General features: G+C 32.8%; 1 protein-coding gene across 4 annotated transcripts in view; it reads right to left on the bottom strand.

The window, feature by feature from the left end:
* Positions 1 to 22,116, bottom strand: part of Dhc64C (dynein heavy chain, cytoplasmic) — an 84,854-nt gene that overhangs the window by 60,234 nt on the left and 2,504 nt on the right. For 2 of the 4 annotated variants that reach the window (XM_072522540.1, XM_072522539.1), the window contains exons 2-11: positions 19,101 to 19,374; positions 18,522 to 18,777; positions 18,240 to 18,444; positions 14,883 to 15,207; positions 14,391 to 14,640; positions 6,787 to 6,878; positions 6,403 to 6,619; positions 3,189 to 3,324; positions 1,558 to 1,931; positions 334 to 369 (exon numbers count right to left, since the gene is read on the bottom strand). In XM_072522540.1, the coding sequence (XP_072378641.1) occupies positions 334 to 369; positions 1,558 to 1,931; positions 3,189 to 3,324; positions 6,403 to 6,619; positions 6,787 to 6,878; positions 14,391 to 14,640; positions 14,883 to 15,207; positions 18,240 to 18,444; positions 18,522 to 18,777; positions 19,101 to 19,374 (2,165 nt within the window). The remainder of the gene's footprint in view (positions 1 to 333; positions 370 to 1,557; positions 1,932 to 3,188; positions 3,325 to 6,402; positions 6,620 to 6,786; positions 6,879 to 14,390; positions 14,641 to 14,882; positions 15,208 to 18,239; positions 18,445 to 18,521; positions 18,778 to 19,100; positions 19,375 to 22,116) is intronic. The other 2 variants (XM_072522542.1, XM_072522541.1) reach the window with 1 other exon arrangement.

Here is a 22,116-nt window from a genome sequence, read left to right on the forward strand (position 1 = left end):
ACAAATTAGCTACATTTTACTGCTATTTTTCATTCAAAAATTTAGTTAGTTTCTATTTGAGACAATATTAGTATTCCCAACTAAATACCTAAGTTTAAAAAAGCTTTTACAAAAAGGAATATACGAATTAATAGCTTTAAAGCACGCTAATAAAATAATAATAATAATAATAATACAAAATTGTTTTCCTAAATCGAACGCCAAAACAATTTAATATATAGTATATATAAACATATATGTCAAAAACTAAACTCCAATCCAAAAATAATAACATGCTGGGGTTCTTGGATCCATGCCATAACCAACATAGAACATCTACACCAAGTAATCTACCTTAACACCACTAGCTGGGCTAGTCCTGTTCGTAAGCTAATATTAAAAATTATTATTTAATACAATTATAAAACTACAAAAAGTATATCACAGTAATTTAAGTAATTGACTGCAATCATTTGTCAAAGAAAAGAAGTCAATTAATTGGTAATTCTGGAGTCCAAACAATTTTGGCTAATTTTAGGCTAAGGCTTTGGTCACTCAATAGTTTAAGGGAAACAAAAAAAAAATTAACAATGTATCAGATGTTTCAGATTTCAAGCCATGACTTCACAACAATCATGCCAGATCTTCTTAAGGAGAGAATTAAAATTGTACGACAGTACCAAAAAGGTATTGACTTTGATGGTCCATTTTTGCTAAAAATTGCGCAAAGATCCGGCTCGAAGGACCACCAAATGAAGTAATAATAGTGTATAATTTCTGTTAAACTTTAATGAGTAATGAATATAGTAATGAATAAAGGAGCAGCATATTAGAATAAAGAATACACACTTAAGAGTTTTCAGTCTTCTTTTTTTAAAACACGAACAAAAGGAGAATTTTTCTAGCAGTTTTAAAACAAGAACAAAAGGAGAATTTTTCTAGCAATTTTACGCAGTTATGAACTAGTACGAATTATTTCCTTTACATGAGTAAGTTATCCCGCACACAATTGAATTATTATAACGTTTTTATGTGCTGTTAAAAAGTACAATAATTTCGAACTAACTTGTTTTCTGTTGAACTGCCGACACTATAATAAAATGTTAGGTAATTAAAAGCAATACAGGTTGTAGTGACAATTATTTCTGTAGGATATTCGGATAGAGTGGAGTTATGATTAAGAATATTTTAATAAGTTTTCCAGTTGATCGACGAAATACTTTGTTGGGACTTTTCACAATAAGTAAAGAAAGATAAAGGAGAAGAAAATAGAATGTGATATTTATTTTGAGTACTATACTAAGAATTTCCATCTATAATTTAACGTTCAATTGATACCGTTACATAAATATATCTAAACTTCTCTTAATATTGGTTTTGAAACAATAGTTTAAAGTTTTTTAAACACGATTTATCTTAAAAAAAAATAGATTCCAATAAGTATATATTATGTTATATTTTACTACAGAAAAACCAGACTTGTTGGTATCATAAGTTACTACAGATTTTTTTGAATTACTATTGTCTATGAAACAAACACAAATTATTCTATTGACTACTATTAAGTTCAATATTTACCTTCTCAAGCGTCATCTCATATGTCCTAACACTCTCGATGAGCGAAATGGCAAATGGGTACAGCTGGTTGGCCTGATGCGCCTTGTTGACAATAGCTAATGGCACTCTGAATCCCAGACATTTCAGATTTCTAACTTCTTTTGCCAAAGTTATGATTTCCGGTAGGAAGTTCACTTTCAGTTTCAACACGTTGCCTCTACCACTTCTTGACCGGACTGCTTCGATGGTAAATATTCTTCCGGAGACGCCTAAGTTGCGCTGTTGAACGTTACGAGCCCAATCGTCGAATATTTCTTGGGTATTAAGTTTGAGACGGAAGCTGTCTCCATCAGCCTTAAGTTTTTGGCCTTCTATATGGTTTTCCCAGCCTTTACCTATGAATATTTCAAATGGAATATATTAAAATCAAAACTAAAAAAGGTATACACATTAAAATGAACCTCTTATTAAAGCAGAAACATATTCAGAGGTTGTTAGATGAAGAAATGGTTCTAGGTGTGATGGTTTTAAGCTGTGAACCTAACTGTATATAACTATAAATAGCCATAAGAGAGTATTGTAATAACTATGAGATACAACAGCTTAGCAATTAAATCACAGCCGTGAGCTATGAATGTTACAATCCTGAGATTAAATAAACTGGTACAAATAGAATTGTAATGCATAATAGTATATATATTTGGAAATAATAAGTAAAATATTAAAATATACTTGATGTATAATTTAAATGCGTCATATGTCATATCAATAAAATGTAAATTGGTATGTAGGTATTTTGGAACATTAACCTGAAAAAATTCAGTACAGTGAACAAGAAGAATCCACATGGGAAAAGAATAAATTGATAACAAAATATCTGCATGTATCCTCCAATTTTAATAGTAAACGTCAAGTAATGCCAGTAAAACTTGATCTCTATTAACAAAAATCCATTAGATGTATGACAAATTAAGGAAATACAGGAAATGTAGCATTTTGTAAATTCCTTGATATATATTGAAATCCCCTCGTATATGTATTAGAACACCGAAGAATATTTTTAATGTATTTAATTTCCTATCGGTATGTGTAAAAAAACCGAAATAATAATTCGATCCCTTTTGCGCCACCAAGTAATATAAACACGTTTTAAAAGTTTGTTTATATAAAACACATGTGTATTTCCTTTTTATCCTTTTGATCAAAACCGCTTTAAGATACATATTTTCATCGCCAAATGAACGAAATATTCCAGTTTATGTTTTGTTTATACTAAGTTGGGAAGCGAATGATTTTTAAGAATCACATCATTCTCGCTGAGGTCGCTGTAAGAGGCAGTTGGCTTCATTTTTGTAGTTGCCCTAATCAAACCCCCTTGCTATTCACTTATCCACGACCCAGCTACTCCAAATAAACCCTGAGTGCCGTTCGCATAAGTATCGTTTATTTTGCTTGCCCTATCTCCACCCCCAGTAACTTCTTTCCCAATTTTCAGATTATAGCAATACTGTCCCTTATAGCAATACCCTATGTGGTAGGCAAAATATTTCGTTACAACGTTAAATGATTAGCTCGTAGTAATATCAAAAGAACAAACATACATATCGTAAATAAATTTAGGCAATCCATATTCTACACACGACCTATCTTACCTAAAACATCCTCTACACGTCTCAAATATGTGGTAAGTTGGTGATCAATTTGTTTCGCCCACACTATGGAACCAGCGACAGGAGGAAGGTCTCTTACTTTGCTTATTTTGGCGCTATTACTCTGTGGATATTGCACCTATAAAAACATAAAAATAAGTTTAAGAACTGTATTATAGTAGATCCTCTTTAAGTGGAATCTCGATAAGTCTAAAATCTCCAAAACACAAAAAAATGTTTTGTTCTTGTTCCCTTCCCTTCAAGCCCCAAAACCTCTATTACTTGAAATCTATTAGTCGAAATAATCAGTGAGTATTGGATCTCTGTATCTGAAACATAACAATGTTTTATTTTACAACCTTTACAACAGGATATTTGAAGGTTATTCCTCCATAGTTCGAAAAAAAAATTACCGACTTTACGAATTTACCGACGATGTAAGTACACCTTAGAAAATAATTTAGAAGTATACAATAAATAGAATTACCACTTAAGGAATGTATGACTCACTTTAACAGGTTTTTGCTTGGTGCCAGGTGTTTATTTTATTTTTTTGAAGTTATACTTCTATACGCACGGTCGGCGTTGGAAATTTGCACGGGAGTGAATCTGTGAAACCATTACATATGTAAGATAATCAGTAAGAGAGAGACATAAGATATATTTTCTCTCTCTTCCTCTCTCGAGAATAAAAATGTTCCTTTTGTATATATATATATTTAATATTATAAATATATTATATTATATATATAATATAATATATATTAATATTATTATTTATGTGATATGTTTTGTATTGTTTATTAAATATTCATAATTATGTTAGGCTTTTGTATTTCAAAATAATCACTGTATGACAGACAACTGTCAATTTTGAAATCCGTTAGTATCATGTCTAATTGGCAAATCTTTTACGTGTTTGGTTCATACGCTGGTGTACGTGAGTTCGAATCCCAATATGCATTTCCTTTTTTATTTTTGAAATATTTAAAAACCTCACGTTAATGTTATTAAATATATGTAATATACGTAATATATAATGTATATATGTAAATATATGTAATATACGCAAAAATGCTAAATTTTAAATTAAATTGAAAATTTACAACATAATCCGAGTTGTTGCTTTTTTATTTTTATCATCGTAAAGTAAGTTATGTATATTGGCAGTTTTAAATACTTATGAATATTGCATTTTAATTTGTATTGTATTATTATATTGAATTATGTTGCAGTGTATTGTATTGTAATTTTTATATTAATAACAAAATAAACAATGAATTTTACTGCAGAGTATGTGTAAAAAACTTTTTTTGCATTCAACTCCTTTTATACATATATGAAAATAAAAATATATATTTTCATTAAAATATTGATACAATCCTTCATTTACTATACTCGTATTACAGGTCAAATGTTTATATACAGCAAACGATGCACCATATACCTATATACCTAATTCTTTTTCTCTTTCTGCTCTCTCTTACCTAGAGCATTAAATATGTAATGATTGTACAGATTGACTCCCATATAAATTTGTAACGGCGAATGCGTGTATAGAAGTATAACTTCTACCGGCAGTCCCACTGGACTGCCACACCCGTTTTTTTTTTATTTAATTTGATCTTTATCTAACAGAAGTCATTAGTTGTCGATTGAAAGATTGTCAGAAGTAGTTTTGTTTTACCGCAATACACATCAATTTGTACAACAGTTTACAAATAAAATTGTTAAAACACGAGTACTGTGAAACATTACACAGAGTACTCTATCAACAATAATAACACATTAATTAGAAATCATGAAAAAAATTCAAAACAGTCGCGCAAAAGACGACGAATTGTAGAATTTACAGGCCTGGAGGAGTACTTACTGGGTTTGAGCAGTAACGGAGCCAAAATATCAGTGTTATTGGACCACTGTTACAAGAAAAAAACCAAACTACACTCTAAATCATTGGGAGTGGCTAATTTCAGAGCCAGTCATCGATGGCTAAAAAAGTTCAAAAGAAATGAGCTTTTAAAAAAGTGTATGGGGAAAGTGCAATAGGCAACATTTAAACCTGTCACAAATGGAAAAGTGAATTGCAAGATTTGTTACATGGTTACGAACCTGACAATATCTTCAAAGCTGACGAAACGGGACTGATTTTTAAATGTCTTCCTGATAAGACTCTAACTTTTAAAAATGATAAATGCCATAGTGGGAAACAAGAACAGCATTAAATACTTTACGGAATTTTATAGAGCAAATTAGCAACTCTAAAAAGCAAGAATTTTCTGCTTTTTATAACTTAGATAATGCTATAGATATCTATGATCTCTATCTCTCTATAGATTCGATGCTATAGAAATCGAAAAGAAATCATCGGATTTCGGCTTTTTGTTTTTATTCTTAAATGGCGCCGTAGCGTCTGTATGAAGTTATTTTATTATTACTTCTTTTTTACCATATAAGCGGATACACAGACGCACTATACGTGAAATCAAATCTTAACTGTCTTTTCTATACCTATATTCACTAGTTTTGAGTATTAGAAACCAGTTCACTAAAGGTGCTTGCATAGATGAATTGATATGTTGTGGAATACAAATTTAGATTCCTCCTGTCACTCCATTCATTGTCTGTTTTGCTTTGAAAAGGGTAGAAGGCACAGATTTACGCAATAATCTGAATTTTTGGTTTCGAAAACCAAGAAATCTTCGGATTTGGACTTTTTGTTTTTATGTAAGATTATTTTTGGTAAGGTAAGGCTAATATTAAGATTTAGAAACCTGATACAACTAAAAAACCTAAATCAAGATCGTAGAGATAGAAGGCATTCCCTTAAACCGATAACAAATGATTTTGGCGCATAATAACTTCAGTATTATGTTAAATATTGTCTATATTAAAAGATCTAGGTGTGAATACAAAACTGTACCGCCGCTTAATCCCAATAATATTTGTAATAAAGTTTTATAGATATTTTAAAAATCCAGAAATAACATTGGTTTTTTAAGTCACTGAAAAGGGGGAACATGAGTTGAAATTGCGACGTCGACATGAGGAAGGGCCTCGATTGTAAACGACGCTTTACGACGAAGGCGAGGGAGGGTATTAAAATTTCCAAATTTTTTACGACATAGTTTATGGCTGTTCCCTAAAGTAAAAATAGTAGGAAATATAAAATGAATTTAGAAATAAGGTTGCATTTTATTTTGTAGAACTAACTTACCTTAAACTTTTCATGAAGAGCTTCGATGTCATCTTTTACCCTTTGTATAAGATGCGTCTGATATTCCCTGATGGCCCCTCTGATGTGAGGTCTAACGAAGAGAGCATTGAAACGAGAGAAGATTCTGAACATCTCGTTGGCATTCTTAGCAGTACCGAGTTGATCACGAAGGTGAGCTGTGATTCTGGTTTCGACTCTGTCAATACGTTCTTCATATCTATTAACAAATAATTACATTAAAATGTAATGTTCGAAGTCAATGTTGGTGAAAGTATGAGTGCCTTGCTAGAACTGAAAAGTTTTATTTTTTTGTATTTGTGCAAAAGTATTTTTGGTTTGGACACGACTATTTGGTGCGTTACTTAGAAACGATTTAAAATGTACCTTTGAACGGCGGCATCCCAAGCATCTTGTCCTTCCTTTGAGATATCTAGACAATCTACTTCTTTGACATTTTCATATGCCAAATTAACTTCCTGTAAAGCAAAAATTAGTATTAAAAGTTTTCATTTTCTTAAATTGTTCAAATTTAAAATTTGCAATCGTATGAAACTATTATATTTGTTTGTAGTAAGGTTTTAACCCTTAAATATTAAATGCGAAAAGGCTTACAGTATAATAATAAGTCAATATATTTTTTGTAAGCTTATGAATACGACATAGACCTATATAATATGTATATAGACTTTAAACAAGCTTTTGATAGTGTGAAAAGAGACAGAATACTGGGAGAACTTTGTAATCTAGGTATACCTAAGAAATACATCAGCCTCATAAAAATGACGTTGCAAGGTTCAAAAGCCGCAGTCAGAGTAGATGGAGAACTGACTCCCCTGTTTAACATCAACATGGGAGTAAGACAGGGAGATGCCCTATCAACCATGCTATTCAACCTAGTTCTTGAGGCAGTCATCAGAAAAACCAATATAACCGGCCATATAAACACCAAATCAGTACAAATTACTGCATATGCATATTTGACCTACTAGTAAATTACAAAATTACAAAAAAAAAATTACAAAATTACAATTTTTGAACACGTTGGTAAAGGGAGCAGAGACAATGTTATCATTAAGGTTATTCCAGCACACAAAAACTCTATTTGGTAGAAAGTTTTATCTTGATCTTGTAGAAAAGTTCTCTTTTTTAAGTTTGAACTGGTGACCTGAGGCATTCATCTTGACTTATGTTTTATGAAAATTTCATCGAGATTTCCAAAATTGAATTTTAATATTTTAAATGTGGTGATTAAGTCTCCACGTTGTAGGCGAAGTTCAAAAGAAGTTAGGTTAGCCATACTAAGTCTTTCTGCATAAGAAGGTCTTCTCGGCCCCAAAGAAATTCGAATGGCCTCTTTGAACGTTTTCCAACAAAGTTTTGTCTCGAACCAAATCATGATACGTTGGTCCAGCGTATTCAAGAATGGGTCTTACGTAAAGAGTGTAAAGCAGAATGACTGCATTGAAACTCTCGAACAACAACTCCGAATAAGATATAGTCTAGTTCGCAGGTTTACAAATAGAAGTAATATGTTCCGACCAAGTTAGGCTGCTGTTTATGATAACGCCAAGGTCTTTATACGAGAACACAGAATCTAATAGTTACCCGTTAACAAAGTACGGCACAAGTGGATTATTTTTACCAATTCGAAGCACTACACATTTTTCCGCATTACACAAGGCTAGTGGGAACATCAAGTTAAAATAAGAGTCCAAGTCCATTTGAAGGATTAGCTGGTTTGTGATTGAATTGGCATTATTTTTGTGTCATTAGCATAGATCGATATTTTACTTGAAACATAATAAGGAACATCGCTGGTATAAACCGTAAAAAGCAGGGGTCCAAGGACAGACCTCTCAGGCACTCCACTTTCCACTAACCTGTCTTGTGAGAACGATTCGCCAGCTCTAAGATTGAGCTGAGATTATTCATATCACCTGATATACAGTGTAAAAAAGGAAGTGAAGTGCAAAGAAGTAAAAGACATTACACACGTACAAAACCACCACCAATTTTTCTCGCTTAGATAGAGATATCGAAACGACAACTACGGTGCGTTAATACACATTCGGCGAAGAAAAGAAAGGACGGATTAGAGGTGGATGGACTGATCAACACTTGCTCCGGCAAGGAGCGGGAAGTGGCCAATCAACACTTAGACATGGAATAGCTCTGTCTCAAATCACTCTAAGACCGGTAAAGAACTGCCACTAGATCAACACTCAAGCAGAAGCGGTTGGCCTTAAGTCAACATCCTAGGGCCAGTGGAGTTCTTACCAGATCAACATTCTGATAAAACTCGATGTTGTTGGGGGTTGTTAATTATTTGCCACTACTTACATCTTAACTCTAAATTTATTTCTGTACAAATAGGTTACTGTCTGTTTGTAACCGTTTCAAAAGATTTAAAAGAAACTCATTATATATTTCGATTATTTTTTTTTTAAATAAAACTTCTAACCCCATCTATCTGTCAAGTACCTCCTTGTAGCCGACTCAAGGATTCTTCTGTAATTCCCAAATATCTCCGGTAGATGAGCCTATTCATCAACTTATCACTCACGCCCAATTTCCAGAGAGCGCAAGAATAGCGTTTCGCTCTTTTTCTGTTAAGACCGTCCAACCGTTAAGACGTGTTTCCAAAGTGGGTCTCAATTCAGAGACCCTTATTGGAGAGGCTATAATGCTGATATTATATTTCTAATACTCGTCGCAAGATAGTATTGCTATGGAGTTATTCCAGATCATGGCCCAGTAGCAGTATCTTTTTATGGAATCCCTAACCCCTCTTATCTAGGATGGTGGTGATTTTATATAGTACGTAGCTGAATCAATGGTTTATTTGGTGACTGATTAAACAAGAAGAGAAACAGAGCAGATTAAGGTTGTACCAATTTTTATTATACCTACTTTCAAGACAACAGAAATGATTATGAACTCAAAAAAAAAATGAAAATATAGTGAAGTGTTCTAATTTAATTTAAAGGTTTATTTTCTTCATTGTTCCTAGTTGATAAATAACTATATTATTTTCAATGTAAACAAATTTCGAAATTTGGGGTTAATATATATATATATACATTCATTTTCTTTATAACCAATTCTTAATTTAATACGATACAAAGATTTTTTGTTTATGATAATGTTAACATAAAATAATATTTTGGAATCCCTTTGGGATGACGTAACTTTTAATGTTTTCTTTTTGTTCATTACTAAGAAATAATAAAGAATAGTTTTCTTGTAAACTTTCAATAAATCTTAATTTTTTTTTGCTCTTCCCCTTTGAGGATAAACCAGGGGTGGCGTCCAATTATAAATTATAATTTCATATTATCTAATTGTGCTTGAATTTAAGATACGATATAGTTTCTATATGTTTAAGAAAACCCCGCCCAATTCTCTTCGACAGTGAGCGATTCAGGCCTTGTGTATATTAATGTAGCACGGTAGGGTTACATGTTTACAATATCGACCTACGCTTACTTTGCGAAATACTATCTACAATATCTACAATGACTAATTATTATTGATTGATCCCTATTCTAATACCGTCCACGTATTTATACTTTTAATTTACGAAAAATATCTTCTTCTTTTGGCATCATAACCCTGGATGGGTCTTTGCCTGTCTGGCTATGTCCTTCCATTCAGATCTCTCTTGTGCCCTTCTTCTCCATTGTCTTATGTTCATTGTTTTCAGGTCGTCTTCCACGTCATCCAACCATCTCGTTCTGGGCCTTCCTTTTTTTCGCCTTCCTATGGGCTTCCATTGTAACATTTTCTTTGTTGTTTTTGCATCGTTTTGTCTCTGCACATGTCCCAGCCATGACAGTCTTTGACTTTTCACAAATCTTACAATGTCGTAACCTTCATTTAACTCATTGACCTCGTCGTTTCTCCTGATTCTCCATGTGCCATCTTCCTCTTGTACCGGGCCATATACTTTCATCAGTATTTTTCTCTAGAATGTCATGAGTTGGGCTTCATCTTTTTTCGTCATTACCCAAGTTTCACATCCATAGGTTACTACGGGTCTAATCAGTGTTCTGTAGATAGTCATTTTGGTTCTTTTGTCTAATAATTTCGATGTCATCAATCTTTTATTAGCATAGTATGTACGATTCCCGCTGGAAATACGTGCATTAATTTCGCTACTTACGGAGTTCTTCTGATTGATTTCTGTGCCGAGATATGTAAAGGCATCCACTCGTTCGATAGTATAGTTGTCTATTGTGATATTATTTTCATTGTCAGTTATTCTTTTGACTGTCATATACTTCGTTTTTACTTCGTTTATTTTGAGACCGCTTTTTCTTGCTTCAGGATCAATTTGTTTGAACACTTCCATTAGTCGTGGCTTATTCCTACTAATGATGGCTACATCGTCTGCATTAGTAGGAATAAGCCACGACTAATGGAAGTGTTCAAACAAATTGATCCTGAAGCAAGAAAAAGCGGTCTCAAAATAAACGAAGTAAAAACGAAGTATATGACAGTCAAAAGAATAACTGACAATGAAAATAATATCACAATAGACAACTATACTATCGAACGAGTGGATGCCTTTACATATCTCGGCACAGAAATCAATCAGAAGAACTCCGTAAGTAGCGAAATTAATGCACGTATTTCCAGCGGGAATCGTACATACTATGCTAATAAAAGATTGATGACATCGAAATTATTAGACAAAAGAACCAAAATGACTATCTACAGAACACTGATTAGACCCGTTGTAACCTATGGATGTGAAACTTGGGTAATGACGAAAAAAGATGAAGCCCAACTCATGACATTCTAGAGAAAAATACTGATGAAAGTATATGGCCCGGTACAAGAGGAAGATGGTACATGGAGAATCAGGAGAAACGACGAGGTCAATGAGTTAAATGAAGGTTACGACATTGTAAGATTTGTGAAAAGTCAAAGACTGTCATGGCTGGGACATGTGCAGAGACAAAACGATGCAAAAACAACAAAGAAAATGTTACAATGGAAGCCCATAGGAAGGCGAAAAAAAGGAAGGCCCAGAACGAGATGGTTGGATGACGTGGAAGACGACCTGAAAACAATGAACATAAGACAATGGAGAAGAAGGGCACAAGAGAGATCTGAATGGAAGGACATAGCCAGACAGGCAAAGACCCATCCAGGGTTATGATGCCAAAAGAAGAAGATATTTTTTGTAAATTAAAAGTATAAATACGTGGACGGTATTAGAATAGGGATCAATCAATAATAATTAGTCATTGTAGATATTGTAGATAGTATTTCGCAAAGTAAGCGTAGGTCGATATTGTAAACATGTAACCCTACCGTGCTACATTAATATACACAAGGCCTGAATCGCTCACTGTCGAAGAGAATTGGGCGGGGTTTTCTTAAACATATAGAAACTATATCGTATCTTAAATTCAAGCACAATTAGATAATATGAAATTATAATTTATAATTTGACGCCACCCCTGGTTTATCCTCAAAGGGGAAGAGCAAAAAAAAATTAAGATTTATTGAAAGTTTACAAGAAAACTATTCTTTATTATTTCTTAGTAATGAACAAAAAGAAAACATTAAAAGTTACGTCATCCCAAAGGGATTCCAAAATATTATTTTATGTTAACATTATCATAAACAAAAAATCTTTGTATCGTATTAAATTAAGAATTGGTTATAAAGAAAATGAATGTATATATATATATATTAACCCCAAATTTCGAAATTTGTTTACATTGAAAATAATATAGTTATTTATCAACTAGGAACAATGAAGAAAATAAACCTTTAAATTAAATTAGAACACTTCACTATATTTTCATTTTTTTTTTGAGTTCATAATCATTTCTGTTGTCTTGAAAGTAGGTATAATAAAAATTGGTACAACCTTAATCTGCTCTGTTTCTCTTCTTGTTTAATCAGTCACCAAATAAACCATTGATTCAGCTACGTACTATATAAAATCACCACCATCCTAGATAAGAGGGGTTAGGGATTCCATAAAAAGATACTGCTACTGGGCCATGATCTGGAATAACTCCATAGCAATACTATCTTGCGACGAGTATTAGAAATATAATATCAGCATTATAGCCTCTCCAATAAGGGTCTCTGAATTGAGACCCACTTTGGAAACACGTCTTAACGGTTGGACGGTCTTAACAGAAAAAGAGCGAAACGCTATTCTTGCGCTCTCTGGAAATTGGGCGTGAGTGATAAGTTGATGAATAGGCTCATCTACCGGAGATATTTGGGAATTACAGAAGAATCCTTGAGTCGGCTACAAGGAGGTACTTGACAGATAGATGGGGTTAGAAGTTTTATTTAAAAAAAAAATAATCGAAATATATAATGAGTTTCTTTTAAATCTTTTGAAACGGTTACAAACAGACAGTAACCTATTTGTACAGAAATAAATTTAGAGTTAAGATGTAAGTAGTGGCAAATAATTAACAACCCCCAACAACATCGAGTTTTATCAGAATGTTGATCTGGTAAGAACTCCACTGGCCCTAGGATGTTGACTTAAGGCCAACCGCTTCTGCTTGAGTGTTGATCTAGTGGCAGTTCTTTACCGGTCTTAGAGTGATTTGAGACAGAGCTATTCCATGTCTAAGTGTTGATTGGCCACTTCCCGCTCCTTGCCGGAGCAAGTGTTGATCAGTCCATCCACCTCTAATCCGTCCTTTCTTTTCTTCGCCGAATGTGTATTAACGCACCGTAGTTGTCGTTTCGATATCTCTATCTAAGCGAGAAAAATTGGTGGTGGTTTTGTACGTGTGTAATGTCTTTTACTTCTTTGCACTTCACTTCCTTTTTTACACTGTATATCAGGTGATATGAATAATCTCAGCTCAATCTTAGAGCTGGCGAATCGTTCTCACAAGACAGGTTAGTGGAAAGTGGAGTGCCTGAGAGGTCTGTCCTTGGACCCCTGCTTTTTACGGTTTATACCAGCGATGTTCCTTATTATGTTTCAAGTAAAATATCGATCTATGCTAATGACACAAAAATAATGCCAATTCAATCACAAACCAGCTAATCCTTCAAATGGACTTGGACTCTTATTTTAACTTGATGTTCCCACTAGCCTTGTGTAATGCGGAAAAATGTGTAGTGCTTCGAATTGGTAAAAATAATCCACTTGTGCCGTACTTTGTTAACGGGTAACTATTAGATTCTGTGTTCTCGTATAAAGACCTTGGCGTTATCATAAACAGCAGCCTAACTTGGTCGGAACATATTACTTCTATTTGTAAACCTGCGAACTAGACTATATCTTATTCGGAGTTGTTGTTCGAGAGTTTCAATGCAGTCATTCTGCTTTACACTCTTTACGTAAGACCCATTCTTGAATACGCTGGACCAACGTATCATGATTTGGTTCGAGACAAAACTTTGTTGGAAAACGTTCAAAGAGGCCATTCGAATTTCTTTGGGGCCGAGAAGACCTTCTTATGCAGAAAGACTTAGTATGGCTAACCTAACTTCTTTTGAACTTCGCCTACAACGTGGAGACTTAATCACCACATTTAAAATATTAAAATTCAATTTTGGAAATCTCGATGAAATTTTCATAAAACATAAGTCAAGATGAATGCCTCAGGTCACCAGTTCAAACTTAAAAAAGAGAACTTTTCTACAAGATCAAGATAAAACTTTCTACCAAATAGAGTTTTTGTGTGCTGGAATAACCTTAATGATAACATTGTCTCTGCTCCCTTTACCAACGTGTTCAAAAATTGTAATTTTGTAATTTTTTTTTTGTAATTTTGTAATTTACTAGTAGGTTACTAACGTAATTTCTTTGTTTTTGGGCATAATAGGGACTTGTCCCTCTGCCCTTGCTTATGTATAATAATATTTATATAAAAGTTTATTGTAATATTAAGGAGGTCTGGATGTTATAATTTTACAAATATTAGAATATTTTTGTGAATTTTTTCGTGTTTGAGATAATTCCATTCATCAAGAATATAGTAAATACATACCTCTATGGCATTAGCATCGGCTGCATCAAGAGAGAACGTCGGCTTCGGTGGTTCGATGTCGCCTCCTTCAATTGGCACAGCGGTTTCTTTGATACTGGGCCTTAAAACTCGAACGATGACAGTTCTTAATTGTTCGTGTTGTCTTCGGAATTTGCGCATCTGATCCATCCTACTTTGAAGTTTCTTGTGCTGAGGTGAGATACGCCAGACCATTTTCATGTGTTCGTCACGTTTCTTCTTCATGATATCTCTGAAATAACCAATATCGATAGTTTGTACGTTAATCTTGATAGTTCATAGATATACATGCAGCTGATGCCCACTATAGTGAATTTTCGCCATGCGGGTTTTAAAGGAGCTCATTTTAGTGATATTACACTACATACACGAAGATAAAAACAGACTTCATATTGTTATAAATGAACAAATATTGAGAGATGAGCCCCAGCAAAAACTGCTGAAGACTTGAGTTATCTACAATTAATATGTTACCTTAATAGAGCTTGCAGCTTCTCATATTCATCTTCCCATATGGAGAACACCTCAAAACATTGAGTCATAACTTTCTCAAATTCATCGAACGGAATGTGCATCAGTCTTCTCGTACCCAAAACTTTGAGTAATTGGGCACCCAAGTCTCTTGAAATAGCTTCAACGAGCCTCAAACATCTCTGAATGGGATACTTCGTTGACCTCACTTTTCTCAAATGGGCGAAAATCAGTTGAACAGCGGCTCTGATTCTTTCCAGTTCTGTAGCTGCTAATAAATCGTTAATGGGGAAGTCTTTCATTAGGGGATTATAGTCGTTAACGGTAGCTGTAAAAGAAAAAACAGTATTTTTAAATAAAATAAATAGTTTAACATTCGTGATGCAGTATTTACTAAAACACTTCTGATATATTCATGTAACGAATTATATGCTTAACATTAAAACCTATTTGTTTCCTTTTCATCCTTTATCATGTTTTCTTAGAACTGGGAAAGTAACCAGGCCTAAGGAGGATTCTCCAACGAAATATGATGTAGAAATGGATTGGACATACGTTAAGGAAACATAAGTTGAGTGCAATTGACAAGGATACTAAATTTGAAATCCTCAATGATGCAATGATGGGCAAAGGAAAATGTTTATAAGACCTATATAGGAAGATGCTAGAAGAGTAGAAAAATCTTGTGACCAAACTACAAGGAGCTTCCAAAAAATCGACAGTGGGTGGAGGAGGGAGTTCACAGATGGCATACGCTCATGTGAAAATACAAGAAACTAAATACGACATTGATTGACTGATTTTTTTCAAAAATCACTCATAATTTTTTAGAGATTTTTTATTATAAAAAGGAATAGGTACTTCTGCAATTAACTGAAAAGGTTTACAAATGAATTTCCTATTGTTGGCTGTAAGTATACCATAAATCACAAATATTTTAAGTAAAAATCTTTTATAAAAAGGTATATTTATTTAAAATAACCTTTTCGGGCTACATCACAGAACGTTTTCGGAATCACTATTCTTTTAAAAGATTTCTTTTAAACAAATATATACCTTTTTATGAAGGATTTTTAATTAAAATGTTTGTTTACAAATGAGTACATAGATCATATTCATGAACTAGATTTGAGTTCATTTTAAAACAATGTTAAATGAAGAAACCAAAATTTTGATGGAAACTGATTTAATGAAGATGCAAGCAAAAGTGACGAAGATTGTCAATAGATAGGACTGGATTGAATAGTGAAGACGACTTTGGAAGGTCGAGGCTCTAATTTAGGGTTGTAACACCAATAATGATGAGCTTGAAGGAAGAAAGTTGTCATTATAGGTGTAGATATTATAATTACACAGTAAACCGCATACTTATTTTAAGTTTTGTTCCAAATGAGGCAAATTGCATTGATTTAAAAATTGGCGCCAGAATATATAGAACCATTAGTATCTATATACACAATAAACGTAGTTCGTAATTCCATATGTAGCTAGTAACACATAGCCACCTTTGGAATGGACATCTTTCGATGTAGGTGACGTTACCGCCATTTGTTTTATTACAACCCATGGTACAATGAACACATACTAAAACCATCACATTTAATTTTACAATCAGTTATGTTATCATTCAAGTTACTCTCCACTAAAATAATTATATTGTACAAGCAGCAGGAAATACTTTTCAGGATCTCGGAAATCTTTGTACGAATGCCTCCAACATTTTGATGAAAAACTGTTAATGGGAAGCATACTAGTTTTTTTGTAGTTTAACTTCACAAACTGTAGAAACACCACTGCGGTATCTAATGCATAAATTTTCATCACCAGCAGATTTTATTTCCTCTAGTTCCTTTTTAGCTGCCTTGTAAGAGTCTTATTCCATCTTAGTTTGATCCTTTGAGATTCTATAAACCAAGAATTACCTGAAAATCTATAGAGATTGAAAACGTCCGAATTGCCTCAATAAAAGAGATAACAGCACCCGGTTGCCTTGGTAACTCTGTATTCATGGAATTCTCGCATAAAGAATTGTAAAATTTAATTTTTTTCACAGACAAAATTCCAATACTGAACTAGAACCAACCGGTACAAATCCAGCATGCAGTTTAGGAATATAAACAGTGCACCTTTAAGAGGCCCCTCAGTTAGTGGCCAGTCTCCAGCTGGAAATGTACTAGGAAACGCATACAGAATTGTAAAATTTAATTTTTTTACACACAAAATTCCAATACCGAACTAGAACCAACCGGTACAAATCCAGCATGAAAATCAGGAATATAAATAGTGCACCTCTAAGAGGCCCCTCAGTTAGTGGCCAGTCTCAAGTAGGAAAGGTACTATGAAACGCATACCGAATTGTAAAATTAAATTTATTTACACACAAAATTCCCATACCGAACTAGAACCAACCGGTACAAACCTAGCATACAGATCAGGAATATAAACAGTGGACCTTTAAGAGACCCCTCCAGTGGATGTTGCATAGCCTCCGATATGTACCGCAGCTACATAAGAAACGCATACAGAATTTAAAATTAATTTCTTTTCAGGTGAGTTTTTAATTTTTTTATATTATTTTAGATTATAGGTCAGTTTGTATGTTAAACTGAAGACTAAAAAACAGTAAGTTGGATTATTGTAATGTACTATAAATAATATAATATAATATAAATAAACTGTTTTCTTCTTCTTCTCGTATTGTTTTGTCAATTTTGGTTTAACAGGTTTTCTTTTTCTTCTTAATTTTCTTAGGCCTATTAACTATATTGAAATCAAACTTCTAGAGTTCTCAAACTTGTCACATAAGTTTTCCACGGTATAAGAATAATATTTTCATTTTGGTATCGACATATCTTCTTCTTCTTCTCCTTAATTCTCTCTCGTGTTCTTAAATCTTTTCTTTACCTTAAAATTCTTAGTCTTAAAGTAGTCTAGTCCTAGTCTTAAAACTTGGCATATACATATTTGGTGTATGAAAAAACCCTATTGATTTTGAGATTGTCATGTCTTCTTCTTCTTCGTTCTCAGTAGTATTTTTACACATAGTTACTTAAAGAAAAATTAAATTATAAGCTTCACTAGCACTTTTTCTTTCATTTAAATTTAAGAGCAAGTCATTGTTTTTTTTATGCAGAAAAAGATTTTTCTGCGTAATAAAAATATGGCAGTACGGATTTATTTAAGAAGCAAGAGTTACTCTTTCGAAAGAAAAGTATTCATGCCAGCTGTCAGTCTCGTTATTTAATAGTCATACCTCTCATTGTGCATAAAAGAGGTGCATGAACGAGGTTTCAGCAATAATTTAATAACAAACTGAAGCAAATACATATATGAATTTTAGAAAGAAACCATTTTACTTACCTATGGCTTGTTTAAGACCAGTGTCTGTATCAAATGAAACAGTTGCGTGGAATCTTTTTCCATGTTTGAGAATATCCAAAGTTAACGCCACTTCCATACTTTCACGTTTCTCTTGAATGCGATGAAGAGCTCTTTCTAGATTCAACCAAAAGCTGATTTCTTGTAAGGCTGTTCCAGAGGCTGGATCTCTATCCAATTTTGTAACCTAAAATAATACCGAAAATTAGAATATGGTCAAATAAAAAAAATCACAGGTAATTCTTCTAACTCATCAACTTTTACCTTTTGGATTTCCTTGATCCACCTATTTACACCATGTTGCAACTGGTTCAAAAAGTTGGAATCATCTACTTTGTCACTAAAATCAGCTACTTTTGGTTTTCTGCCTTCATCTGCACATTGTTTGATTAGACTTGCTACATATGGATGTACTTGTAGGGTTATTTCGGGAATATCAATGTTTTGCTGCAGATGTAAAAGACCCATTTCGAGTTCAGCGATGGTTTTTTCGACTGCCGGAGCCATTTTATCCCCATCCCTAAAATAAAATAAATGAAATAATATGGGAATTAATTATTAAATTGAGGCCATAATTTGGTCCACACATTATTTTACGAATATTGTTCAAAAGCGGCTATTGAATTATAAAAGACGATTTTGAGTTATTTATTGTCTGAGCAATGTTCAATATTAGTTAAAGATTATAATTAATATAATGTAAATTATATTAATTTACATTAACAAAAAATCGAAATGTCTGTTTTACATCTTTATACACACTTTATATGCAAATATTCATCCTTGTTTCTGCTTATTTCATTCTTTGCACGTTTAACCAAAGAAAGAAATAAATTTACTTACCGATCAGCTCTGCCAGATTCTTTGACATACGATTTAAAAAATGGTGCAACTGTTCTACTGACATAATCATGTAATATTTCATATGGTGAGCCATCACTGAAATTCATCAGCCGAACTTGGGCTCTAATACTTTTATCGGCTTCAATCACTGGGCCTCTCTTAATGCATACTAAACTGGACATTTTTGAGTTCGAATAATGGACTTCATTGCTGACATAATATGTAACTGGCTCTTTTTCTTCCTCGCCCTCTGGCGGTTGAACACTGTCATCATCTGTAACACAAAAAAATATATAAAAGAATATGTTCAAGCAACTTTCAACAATGAGAAGTAAGAAAAACAGTATAACAAACATATAAACAATATTTTCGTAGTGTATCTCTATCCTACTTGAAATCGTGTCGATGTTTGCCCGATACAACGAAGGGTGGAAGAAGAATCCAAAAACATTTTGAAGATGGTTACAAAAATCTAATACAGAAGAGCAAGGAGGAGATAAAAAATGACAAGCAAAAAGGCCATTTGAAACATTAAAATGTTAGTAAAAATATGAAAAATGGAGGATGCAGCAACATAGATAATAAAAAATCTTTAAAAGTCTTTCCCGTATCTGATATACGGTAGTTTTTAATAAAAAGAAGACTAAAGTACTGAAGCCTGATGATGGGGCATACTATATTGTAAGCCTTGAAACCGGTAGCTCAAAATTTACAATCATAATAAAAAATTACAACTACTTAGGATACTTAATAGATAATAAAGTACAACATAGATTAAAAGGCAATATAAGAAATAGAATTAAAGAGGTGAAATCATAACAGATCATTAGATTTTTTTTATAACAAGGAAACAGCGTAGGTAAATGCACAAACGAAATTATTTTCTAGCATCACACAATTAAGACAATAAATGGACGAATCGCCAAGCTATGAATAATACAAAAAAAAATCACACTTGTATATAGGATGATAACTTTTAACTGGAATAAATTCAATATAAATGTATCTACCAAAATTTTGAAAAATTTCTGAGACACGTCGATGTTTGGAAGCTTGTTTACAGCGGGCTACAGACGAAATGCATTGATCAGTGCGGAGGATCGCGCAGAGGTATGATAAAATAAAAACAACTGAAACGCAATGAAACGACTAATATCGCGCGACCACACACTACGTGAAGTAGTAAATGCAGTCCCATGCGTGTTCCTTAAGAAAATAAAATAAATTAAATCAAATTAAAATAAATTAAATTACAAACCATCGCTTCGTGGATAGACGATAAGAAAGCTATGTTTCCCTTCCTCAAAGTCACTCCCGGAGTGCCACATCCCATTTTTTATTTAAATTTTGATGCATGTTAAGATAGTTTTGTATTTTTACTCCTACCGGGAGCGAATGGATTTAGTATCTGCAGTCATATAAACTCAAAGAAACAATGTGGCTACAGTGGCTGAAAAGACCACTTTAAGGAGATTGTAATGGAGTATCGTTTTTTTGCAATTAAGAAAAGAAAAAATCATAGAATATCCTGGATTTCAAGGAAATCTTTTATTTCATTATTTGGTATTCAGTCTCTTACTGTTTTTCAGCTATCGATCATATGGTTCTCATTTTTGACGTTCTTCTGAAGTATTCTTTTTTTTTACTGTATAGGTTTTCATTTCTATCGTTTACGCCATTATTAGTCTTCAAATTATTGATAAATGTGTACTTTTTGGCTAATATACCATGCTTATTTCTTCGTATGAAGAATCGTAGAGATTCAGTCTTAGCTAGATGTTGATATTTTCAAATTGTATATCTCTGCCACTGTTTTGAATGTTTCAACCATCTCTTGTATATCTATCTACCATACTATAACTAAAGTGTATATGTATCTGCCATATTTTGATTAATTTTTAAAAAGAACTACAATAAAGCATTAAAAATTCAATTGGAAGTACGAATGCGACATCAGTAAAAAATATCGATGTTGAGCATCGATGGTGACAACGAACCTGAACATCGATAGTAACGATATAATAAATTACATAAGTATTATACAAACTTGATTTAATAGATATCTTAAACACAACCAATAAGCCAATAAGGCTTATCAATATCTTGTAAAATAACCGTTTTGATAGCAGTTTTCCTTTTATCCTATTTCCTTGCTGGGATTTACGGGGTAACTTCAATAAGCATGTCATTATATAAATTACTAGCCAGTAAAAACAGTAATCTACACTTAAATAGTGTTGGATGTTTTCATTTAACATGGATGTTAAGGAATACCTAAATATTGATGGCAAAACATTAACCATTGAGTGTTCAACATCAATATTTTTTAATCATCCATGAACATGGCGTATCCCTAATTGGAAGTTATCTTAACATTTAGCATTTCTACAGATAGGTATGTTTTATTTAAAATTTAATTTTCAGGAGATACTTATACCATTAATACAACATGATACCCTTCAGCAAAATCAACATTTTTGTGGGATTTACTCACATTTTCAATAAGTACATTTTAACTTTGTTTTAATGGGTAGACAAAAATTTGATACTGTTTTAAACATTGACATAAAACTGCCTGATTTATTTAAAAAGATATCAATATTTTAAGTATATAACTATTTTACAGTGAAACTTGTAAAGAAGCAAATGGAATTAATCATGAAAATTTCAGTCATTTCATACACAGCATTCTGTGTGAGACAGAAAAAAGGTTACTCAAATTTCTCAGCCCCAAATTCTCCTGCCCTTAATGACAAGATTAATACTATATGCTCTTTCCACTAATAAAAATGTAGATTATTTTAAATTTTGAAAGAAAAAGATTATTTTTAAACTAAATGAATTTTTTTTTTTATTTCCTTAAGACATTAGCAATAAAAGAAGATAAATTAAGTTTTCTCCATCATCAATTGTTATTCCTTTGGTGTTCTCGTTAAACATTTTGAAGACGCATTCAAAGACAAAAAAAGAAAATATGTCTGTCTAACACCCTGTTTGAACTTTGTTTTACTTTGAG

The sequence above is a fragment of the Diabrotica undecimpunctata genome, chromosome 2 (genome assembly GCF_040954645.1).
Source record: "Diabrotica undecimpunctata isolate CICGRU chromosome 2, icDiaUnde3, whole genome shotgun sequence".
NCBI classification, from domain to species: Eukaryota; Metazoa; Arthropoda; class Insecta; order Coleoptera; family Chrysomelidae; genus Diabrotica; species Diabrotica undecimpunctata.